Source organism: Gymnoscopelus braueri (assembly GCF_963280865.1).
Source record: "Gymnoscopelus braueri genome assembly, chromosome: 3".
NCBI classification, from domain to species: domain Eukaryota; kingdom Metazoa; phylum Chordata; class Actinopteri; order Myctophiformes; family Myctophidae; genus Gymnoscopelus; species Gymnoscopelus braueri.
In genome coordinates, this window is record NC_137612.1 from 3,776,671 (window position 1) to 3,787,988 (window position 11,318).

The 11,318-nt window shown below is 41.5% G+C and overlaps 1 protein-coding gene across 1 annotated transcript; it reads left to right on the plus strand.

Moving 5' to 3' along the window:
• The first annotated feature begins 559 nt into the window (after window positions 1-559).
• Window positions 560-11,318, plus strand: LOC308081712 (monoacylglycerol lipase abhd6-A-like). Its single transcript, XM_080423331.1, has 9 exons — window positions 560-686; window positions 2,719-2,849; window positions 4,247-4,406; window positions 5,150-5,263; window positions 5,675-5,807; window positions 7,783-7,940; window positions 8,063-8,117; window positions 8,353-8,453; window positions 10,145-11,318. Exons 2-9 carry the CDS (start codon window positions 2,731-2,733, stop codon window positions 10,319-10,321), a joined length of 1,017 nt encoding a protein of 338 aa, XP_080279457.1. The 5' UTR covers window positions 560-686; window positions 2,719-2,730; the 3' UTR covers window positions 10,322-11,318.

Here is an 11,318-nt window from a genome sequence, read left to right on the forward strand (position 1 = left end):
AATTCAAAATTTACTTGAGTAAAAGTACAAAAGTATTGGCATCAAAATGTACTTCGAGTACCAAAAGTAAAAGTACTAAATATTTGAAAATAGCCGATCTACAAGCTCACAACGCGTCGCGATGCGACGCGTTGTGAGCTTGTAGATCTGCTATTTTCGGGTGCGTTCGGAAATTACGCACCAGAGCACACTCGCCTATTAGTTTGTATTGGCCAGTGCGCTCAGTGCTGTATTTTCGAACGCGCCCTTCAAATAGCCTAGGTATAAAATAGGGTTAAAGTGGTTAATGTATGTTTCATTATATCATAGTTTATATCTGAAAAGTAACTAGTAACTAAAGTTTTCAAATAATTGTAGTGGAGTAAAAAGTACAATATTTGCCTCTGAGATGTAGTGGAGTAGAAGTAAAAGTACTGAAAATTGGAAATACTCAAGTAAAGTACAAATACCTAAAAATTGTACTTAAGTACAGTACTTAAGTAAATGTACTTAGTTACTTTCCACCACTGCTGTGCCGTTACACAATTCTATAGATGTCCAGTTTTAGTGTAACACATCGACTCGCTGTGCGACTGCGGTTACAGTGGGATGTACTGTATTGTATGTAAGCGACATTTTTTACACGGAACACGGGAGTTGGACTAACGTACCCTGCCATTAGAAACCCAAGGGAAGACAAGAGACAGGTGAGTGTTTTCTGTGTCCTGAGACTCCCAGCAGCGTCAAACAGCCGCTGTCATCATTAGTATGTGCGTGCGTGCGACGTGCGTGCGAGTGAGGGGAAACAAAACAAACAGGACAACAGCCTCAAAGGAGATGAACGCTAGCCTGCAGGAACCTGACGAATCTGTTAGCTTAATATGTTCGCTGCATAACTGCAGTTATTATGACAGAACACACACACACACACACACACACACACACACACACACACACACACACACACACACACACACATTGTGACACAACACACAGACCAACCTGCAGGAAAACAGACTAATATAACACTCATTCAACACAGCCCACCTGCAGGGCAAATAGATGTAGGTTGGAACTTGGCCAAAGGAAGGTGGAACGTGTAGCCTACTAGAATGACCCTACTCAAGTAGTAGATCAGTGGTGGAAAAAGTACTCAAATTCTTTACTTAAGTAAAAGTACCAATACTGCAATATAAAAATACTCTGTTACAAGTAAAAGTCTAGAATTCAAAATTTACTTGAGTAAAAGTACAAAAGTATTGGCATCAAAATGTACTTCGAGTACCAAAAGTAAAAGTACTAAATATTTGAAAATAGCCGATCTACAAGCTCACAACGCGTCGCGATGCGACGCGTTGTGAGCTTGTAGATCTGCTATTTTCAAATAGCCTAGGTATAAAATAGGGTTAAAGTGGTTAATGTATGTTTCATTATATCATAGTTTATATCTGAAAAGTAACTAGTAACTAAAGTTTTCAAATAATTGTAGTAGAGTAAAAAGTACAATATTTGCCTCTGAGATGTAGTGGAGTAGAAGTAAAAGTACTGAAAATTGGAAATACTCAAGTAAAGTACAAATACCTAAAAATTGTACTTAAGTACAGTACTTAAGTAAATGTACTTAGTTACTTTCCACCACTGTAGTAGATGTAGGCCTACTGTTACTTGACAACACATGACTCGAGTAGAAGTAATCGTGTTGAAAACTAATCAAGTCAAAGTACAAAAATAGCTATTTTGACTATTCTGACTGAGTAGGCCTACAGTTCCTACTTAGGTTCATGGTCATGTGGCAGAGTGGCGCAATTTCAAAACCTCATGCCAGCCAATCACTCTCCATCCTGATTGGGCCATAACAGCATAACTGTGTACAGGGGTTACTCTGTAATTCTTACCTTTCTAAAAGTTGTTGAGTAAATTAAAATCTAAACGGTAAAAAGTGGAAGTAGAATTACTGATTTTAGAATGTTTGTAATAGAAGAACGTGAAAAAGCCAATTACATCAACAACAGTACTACTGTAATTAGTTACTTTCTATCTTTGATGATGGGTTTGGTGAGGTGAATTGACCATGTTTGAACACACGCCTTTTAACCATTTATTATCCATGTCATTAAATTATTAGCAGGTCTCTGTAGCTTTATGCAGTGATCAGTAGCCTATATGACATTGATGAAGTGAGTGATCATGCTAACATGGCAAACAACAAGTACCTGGTAAAGTTCTCAATGTTAATTTAATTCCGAGGGCTTTATTGCTGATATGATGTTTAAAATGACCTTTGAATAATGCCATGCACAAGGATGTCTCCTCTTGAACTACAACTGTACAGATGTACACACACATGTGTATTCTGCAGGCAAAGAGTGTAAATCCCACAGTGGAAGAAAAGTAATAGACTATGTGGGGAGATGGTTCAAAGAAATGGCAATACATTTGTAAATAAAAACTTTTTTGGGGGCATTTAGCAGACATTCTTATCCAGAGCTACTTTGAAGGTGCATTCTTATTAGGCTACATAGGGATATTGGTGATAAGCTTTATCAGACACCTTTTTCCTGTTAAAGTACCAGTCAGTTTTCGTAAAGTGACTTTGTAAAGTCGAGAATTTTGAAGCTTTGGTTTGTTTTGTCTGCATTTGTTTTCTTTCTTTGTTCATTATTTGCTTATATTATGCATTTACTACTACTACTACTAATTATTATTATTAAAACAATTCACTGTGTGTTTTTCTCAAAGGAGACTGGAGCGATGGACATGGATGTGGCTAAAATGTTAATGCTAGCAGGAAGTACCCTTGCGCTCCCCATCCTGGGTTTCATCGCTTCCTTTATGTTCTACCCTGCTGTCCTCATCAAGGTTTATAACTGGTAATACACACGCATACAATAATTACTGTATCCCTCTCAGCTGTCCTACATTCCATCCCTCCTACGCAGACCGTCTCCCTCACAGCCAGTTGGCTCTCAGTGTTGATGTTAATAACCACTCTAATGAACAGAATGTGATGGAGTCATATGGTATCAGTTCCTAAGATGTTAAATCATAATGACCCCTGCTCAAACTGTCCCTTGACCAGGATTCATGTCCTGTGTGTCACACTCGCACTCATAGAGGAGTAATGTGGAGGTGGACTTTGATTAGACAGTAAAAGAGGCCTCTTGGAAGATGGATGGCCCAAGTTCACACACCGCAAGCACACATACGCACACGCGCGTGTGCACACACACACACACACACACACACACACACACACACACACACACACACACAGGCACACACAATGTTGCTGAGTCATGATGTAGTTGACTTTTATCTACCTATGAGGAGTCACAGTGCCCCCTGGTGGTTGAATTAAATTAGAAACACATCCTTACCATAATCCTTTACATTACATTATTACATTACATCCTCCTATAATTAACCAAAGCTCTGTGAGGGTGGTGAGCCCAAATCTGTTCTGCCCGGTTCTCCTCGCTCAGTGGCTGGTGCAATTGATCTGCATTTGCACACAGCCATTGACCATTACCATGTGCACGGAACAACGAAGCTAGTTTTTCGCTTTCCCCAACTGTCAGCTGTTTATTAGCGTTTTTGTGTTCGCTGGCTCCCGGGTTGCCAGATCATGTGCGCATATCCCCCCACGGGTATGGACTAGTTACAATAATTCCCCAAACCCCTGTCTGTCTGTCTGTCTGTCTGTCTGTCTGTCTGTCTGTCTGTCCCCAAAATCTCTTCTGCCCGGCTCTCCTCAGTGGCTGGAGCAATTGATCTGTATTTGCACACGTCCATTGACCATTAGCATGTGCACGGAACAGCGACGCCCGTTTTTCACTTCCACAAAATGTAAGCTGTTATTTAGCGTTTTTATGTAAAAGAATTCGGCCTATGGGAGCTATCGTCGGCGCTTACAGCCGTCGCCATAGTTACAGCCCTCCAGGCAATGGGAGGAAGGGGTCCTCCTTGGGGCCAGAAAGGTTTGGGACTATTGCTGTACAGCACAGCACATAATCCAAACTGCACATACTTTGGGTGCTCATATCCCCCGACGGCCGACGGTTATGGACTAGTGCTCATTAATTTTGTTGATCAGCAACATTACAGTCGGCCAATTAAATTAAGGTGTTGACAAACAATATTCCTGTGATCCTTGAAAGATCTGGGAAGAAGGAAGTGACAAATCCAGAACCAACTTCTAGATGAGTTTACATTACATGAATCTGTTAGGAGTGAATGCTCCTCTCCTCTCCTCTTCTCTCCGTTGTAGGTATTGGAGGCGTAGGCTGGGTCTGAAAGTAGACTATGCTTATTGTGGGAAGTACAGGTTCTGTTATTCCCACCGTGGAAGGCCAGGGGGAACCACACCTTCACTCCTGCTGCTGCATGGCTTCTCAGCAAACAAAGACATGTGGCTCCATATGGTCAAGGTATCACTGACGCGACCACGCACCCATAACAATTTTACAGTTTGACCATTTTGCAGTTAAAAACAAACATGTATAAACCACGATAGACAATAATCAATAATCATACACATTCCAACAACCATGGTTGTCATTGTCACTGAGGACATCAGATTATGTTATTAAACAACAGGTGAGATTGGGAAACAGAGACCTAGATAGGCTAAGCGAGTCATTACGTAAGCACCATCATGACGCACCGTCATCAGTGTTGCCAGATTTTATGAGAGAAATAAGCAGCCAGATCTATGAAAACCAGCCCAAAATGCCACTTGAGCACTTTAAACCTATACATCAGCTATTTGAAAATAGCTGATCTACAGGCTCAGATGCAACGCATTGTTATAATAAGCAGACATGGCAACACTGACTGTCATAATGGTAGCATTAAAGTGACACTTTTCAATCAGTCACGTGATGGAATAACAATGCAGCATTCTGACATGGCTGGGTGACATGATATTGACAGTACAAAATATATCGGCATTCAAAATCGGCACCTGTTCTCACAGGATGCCAAAAATAAATATACCAGTAAATTGTAGGCATTTAAAGCAAGTGGGTGTAGCAACTCATAATGTAATAACGGCTAATAATGTAATAACGGTTCATATTGTAATCATTTAAATGTAATAAAAGCTCCCTCCTACATAATGTAGGAGGGAGCAGTTGAAGTACTAATAATATGTATGTGTTTTTGTGTACAGTACCTACCAAGGAGCCAGCATGTTGTGTGTGTGGACATGCCTGGACACGAAGGGACCAGCAGGACAAATGCTGAAGATTACTGCATAGAGGGACAAGTCAAACGTATACATCAGGTGTGTGTGTGTGTGTGTGTGTGTGTGTGTGTGTGTGTGTGTGTGTGTGTGTGTGTGTGTGTGTGTGTGTGTGTGTGTGTGTGTGTGTGTGTGTGTGTGTGTGTGTGTGTGTGTGTGTGTGTGTGTGTGTGTGTGTGTGTGTGTGTGTGTGTGTGTGTGTGTGTGTGTGTGCGTGCGTGCGTGCGTGCGTGCGTGCGTGCGTGCGTGCGTGCGTGCGTGCGTGCGTGCGTGCGTGCGTGCGTGCGTGCGTGCGTGCGTGCGTGCGTGCGTGCGTGCGTGCGTGCGGACAATGTTTCTCTCCTCTTTCCCTCCTTTGACTTTATTTTCATTATTATTAATATTATTATGGTCCTTGTCGTTGTTTTAGTACACATCATAGAATAAAGTTAAGACACGTGTTTGTCTCTGTAGTTTGTACAAAGTGTCCGTCTAAGCAGACGTCCATTCCACCTGGTCGGTACGTCCATGGGGGGGAACGTAGCGGGGGTCTACGCTGCCCGCTTCTCCGCTCAACTGTCAGGAGTCACCCTCATCTGTCCTGCAGGTACAGTAATACCCTAGACAGATCACCTGTATTGACTCACCTGTATCAACCAATCAATTTATCTGTTAGCTGAGATAAAAACTAAATAACAGAAAGGCAGAGATCTAGACAATAAAACACATTCAGTTCTTCCAGTCACACCATGGCAGCTTGTCGATTTTCTTTTAGAATGCGGCCTGCAATCTGGGTGCGAAGTGACAAGTGTTTTACAATCATGCTTCTTCCAACTGAGAGACATTGCCAATATTAAGCCATTCTTATCATTTGCAGACCTTGAAAAGATCATTCATGCTTTCGTCACGCTTAGATGGCTGCAGCTTCTTCTACTCTGGGCTCAGTAAAAAGGCTATCTCTCGTCTTTAACTGGGACAAAATTCTGCAGCTATATTATTAACCAATTGTAAGAAACACGACCATTACACCCATCCCATCTTCGCTTGTCGCTGCACTGGTTGCTGGTGAGTTTCAGGATTGATTTTAAGATTTTACTGATGACTTTCAATGCCTTGCACGACCAGGCTCCCAGTTACATTGTTAGACATATGATAGGTCTCTCTTGGTTGTCCTAAAACCAGGGCCGGCCCTAGGTGCCAGGAAGGTGTTAGAGCAGACAACTAACTTCATTGGACATTATTAATAAAGCTGATCTACCATCACCAGAGATGGCTGAACAGGAGCAGACGTCACAGGAAGAAAGAAAGGGTGGGAATGTTCACAGGTCTCGCAATTAGCCGGAACAATTTCTGTGACTATGACAGGCTCCTGCAGGTTACTTCACCTACTGTAGGACTAGGAGTAGAAGTTTTATAGGCGTTTCTATACGCTTAGTTATATAAGCAAGTCAGGGCATTCCAGAGAAAAGAAATGCATTTTTGAATACTAGTATTTTTAAATGCAAGTACTCCAGTGTTTAACTCATGAACAAATACTATTTGTTATAGGAGACCTGGTTCTGCCAGACCCAGAATTAAGTCCTAGTATGTAACACACCTACAAACCACTTTATAACTGAAGTTCATGATGTCATGAATAGTTTGTGACGAAAGGGGACGTCACAAACTTTTTTTTGTCTGGGGCCGGAGGACAAATGGCCCCTGCCCATGTATGGACGAAACAGGTACAAAGCCTCATGTAAGCCCGACCCCTTGGGTCTGGCAAACAGGTACAAAGCCTCCATACATGGAGGAAACAGGTACAAAACATGCACTACGTCACGGCTAAGCCGGACTTCACATGACGTGTCAGCCTGTGTATACCCATGTATGGACGAAAGGGGGACAGACTTTTTTGGCTGGGGCCGGCGGACAAATGGCCCCTGCCCATGTATGGACGAAACAGATACCCATGTATGGACGAAAGGGGGACAGACTTTTTTGGCTGGGGCCGGAGGACAAATGGCCCCTGCCCATGTATGGACGAAACAGATACAAAGCCTCATGTAAGCCCGACCCCTTGGGTCTGGCAAATAGGAGGGCTGGGGTGGGCTGATCATGTGCTCCCCCTTAGTGGTTGTGGCCCTAAGCAACCACATGGACTGCTTATGCCAGCGTTTTCATCTTTTAAATCACTTCTGAATACCTACTTTTATATCATGGCCTTTATTTTTATTGCCTCTTTCATCCACCTTTATTTCCTTTTATATATTTTTATGTTTTTCTTAATTTGTTTCAATGGATTTCAATTGAGGCTATTTGTTTTTATTGATGTTCAGTGTAGTATTTTATTTTGACTTTATTTTACCTTGCGTAAAGCACTTTTTGACCCTGTTTACTAGTTATTATTATTTAAATATAAAGCAGAATCCATCAATCAAACTTTATTATCACCTCCTACATATATTATGGTCAATTGTTTTGTAATGCAGTGCTGTGCTGATATTGATGGTTTTGGTTTTAATTTATTTGCTGTGAACTGAGATGGGTAGGAGCCATTTATTGCTTTTAATGAATAGCTGCTTTCTTGTATTTTGCCCCAGGGTTGGTGTACCCCACGGAGAGTGCGTTTGTGAAGAGACTGAAGGAGTTAGAGCAAAGTCAAAATGTAGAAGATATTCCTCTGATCCCATCCACAACGCAAGAGATGGAAGACATGCTGAAACTCTGCTGTTATGTACGCTTCAAAATTCCTCAACAGGTACAACAGTACTACCACTAGTACTATAACTACCACCACCTCACTGGTACTCCTAGTACTTTTACAGAGTAGTTTGTTTAAAGAGCAGCGTGATTACATTATGCTGTTGTTTGCATCCACAGATTCTACAGGGACTCATTGATGTACGGGTCCCAAACAATGACTTCTACAGAGAAGGTGAGGGCTACTTCTTACTAGTACTACTACTACTACTGTTATTACTTCTAATACTGCTGTTACTACTGACATTCCTGTGTGTGTGTGTGTGTGTGTGTGTGTGTGTGTGTGTGTGTGTGTGTGTGTGTGTGTGTGTGTGTGTGTGTGTGTGTGTGTGTGTGTGTGTGTGTGTGTGTGTGTGTGTGTGTGTGTGTGTGTGTGTGTGTGTGTGTGTGTGTGTGTGTGTGTGTGTCAGTGTTTCTGGAGATAGTAGGAGAAAAGTCTCGCCATTCTCTCCAGGACAACGTGCACCTGATCACAGCACCCCTCCAGGTTATCTGGGGGAAACACGATCAGGTAACAAAGCATTTGTTAAATCCCCAGCCAAAGCACAAGACATCCATATACTGTAGGCTCTGTGCATAACTGTAGTCCTGGGTTTCCAAAAGGTGGCATATCCGTTTCCTCTTCCGGTTCTGTTTACCATACCAGCTTTGTTTGATTGGCACGGCAGCAGATTTGTACGATCACAAATGAGGGTGTCATATCATATGTCTTTACGGTTAAAATCTGCTGCCGAGCCAACTAAACAAAGCTATGGGGAGCTGAACCGGAACATGAAATGGATATACTGTATGCCACATTCTGGAAACACAGCACTACAGTTACTCACCAAGCCTATTGTTCTTTGTGAGAAGGAGGTTCATACTAGGGTTTAATCCTAGGAAGCGTGATTTATGGGAATGCCTATCCAAGGCATTTTCTGTTTCCCAGGAAATGGATAACGGGAAACCAGGAGGTGGAAAAAATGCCACACACACCCAAAGTGTGCTATTTTGGGTAAACGGCTGAACTGGCATGAAGCACAGTCAACGACTTTGCAACAACTTCTGGTATTTTCTGCACTTCTCATGAAGTGTAATTTCTCTCCCGATCAAACTGATGTCCTTGTGCGGGAGGTGCAGAGTTGTCATCAGTGAATGTACAGCATCTAAAACAGACCACCAAATGCAGATTAATCTCAGGAGGCAATAATTCTATTAAAAGTGTTTCTCAGTTAAACCCAGTTCATAAGCCCAATTCATAATCACCGATAAGCTATTTGGGTGAATGTCCACAAAATGACTTCTGCACGGACCTAGATGGACGTCATTCTACTAGGGTCTACTATAGGCCTATGTCTGAATGGGTGGTATGCTCTGAGTATGCTTCCTGTACACACTGTCCCCTGAACTCTCCATCTATATGTTCTGCTCCCTGTTTTAAAAACTAAAAGTACCTTAATAAACAGTTCAGTGGTGTCCAGCAATGAGCCAAATAGAACCTGGCAACATGTGTAAAAATCTATCTAGTTGACCAATCAGTTAGCCTTTTATGAAGGACAAAATGATCTGCCTCCAATTTCCTCTGTGCATCATGATGCACGTTAGACTTGCATTACTTACTGAATGAACAAATTTTGCTTGTTTATACAATGAAGAATTGTCAAACATCACTTCCATGAGGTTGTTCTTCTCAGCAAAGATCACAGGCAATGAACATGGCATCATATTTCTTGCAGGAGTCGCAGGCTACCAGCAATAGCTAAGTTCAAGCTTTTCAGTGGGAACAGAGCTTTTTTTTTGCAGAAATCCGCAAATGGCAACAAACCGCTCCGTTCCCATTGAAAAGCATTGTCAGAATCCGCCGCATAGGTACAGTGTAGAATCAAAGTTCGGTGTCACTGCACCCTTAGGCAATTATGCTATGAGGCTAACGATTCATTCTAATGCTGAATAACACAAATGGAGTTTTGCTTTAATAATGATTAATACCACCAAATAATACACTAAATCAGTCAGGTTGGAAACCATAGATTTATGCATATTTCCCCTTGTTGCGTTTAGTGTTGCTTGAATATTATGACCAGTAGGTTTTGACTGTAGCTGAAAACAAGTAAATTTCCAAGGATAGTGTACTCTTTTCCTAGGAAAGAAAATGTCACATTTTGTGTTTGTCTGACAGCAGAAAATTAATTGCTACCTGTTTTATCTGCCCCACCCCCACAGGTAGTTGATGTTTCAGGAGCGTCTGTGTTGCAGGAGGTCCACCCTGAATGTCAGGTGACACTTTTGGACAACTGCGGTCACTCTGTCGTCTTGGAGAGACCCCGGAAGGCTGCTCAGCTCATCATGGACTTTCAGTCTGCCCGTGAAGTCAATGGCAACGCCAAGAAATTGTCCTGAGAAACCCTTTTTAATGTCAAGAAGAACAAAATAAGATGAAGGTTGAATAAAATATTTAATAGAGAAATTGGATGACTATGATTAAGGTAATATTTTTCTAATGCCATCTGGAGATAGTTATTTACTGTGTCTGTCAATGTCTGTCCCTCTACCTACATGACTACCTACCTCAGTCCATCTATATTTCTATCTGTCTTTATTTCAGTTTTTCTGTCTCCTAAATTTTATGTGATGAAATTAACCTGAAATGCAAACGTTATAGATACAGTATACGTATTATGCTGTAGGTGAAATATAAGGACATTGATAAGTGTGATGTGACTGACTTGCTTTACTGATGTCAGTCAGTTATCACTAAAACTCAGTTGGAATAAAACCAGAACGTAATCATCTCAGGCAGTGAACAAGGAGCTTGACAGATTTAGTCATATGAGGGTTATTCTGAGAAGGACGGCTCCTTTATTATGTTCCATAATAGCGGGATGTGTTAACAGATGTCAATTTGCGTTTAATTTTGTTCCATTAGTTTCCCCACTCTTCACTTTGTATCACTTACGTATCTCGGCTGAAGTGCAAGTGTCAGATTTACTTAAAGTATGATGCTTTGTTCTATAAATAAAATGGCTTCAGGAGAACAATATTATAAGTTTAATGTTAAGTTTCACATTTTCTTAATGACTTATTGATGCAGTGGCTGTCTCGCAATCATGTGTGATCGATCGCATGTTCGAAGGTGTATTAAATTAATGAGGTATTCTTTCATTAAGTATTTTTAATTCAATATCACAATTTCACAAACAATTTAGGCATTTAGCAGACGCTGCGTCTGCTAAATGCCTAAATTGTTGTTAGTTAGTGCCACGGCTACTCTCTGCCCCCTATGCTGACAGCTTGCCGGAAGATCACCTCATGGTAGAGGGATGCTGCAGTACTGACTGGGAGTAAGTGAGTTTGTGCACATCTACCTGTACACACTATGAAGGACTTTAATGATTTA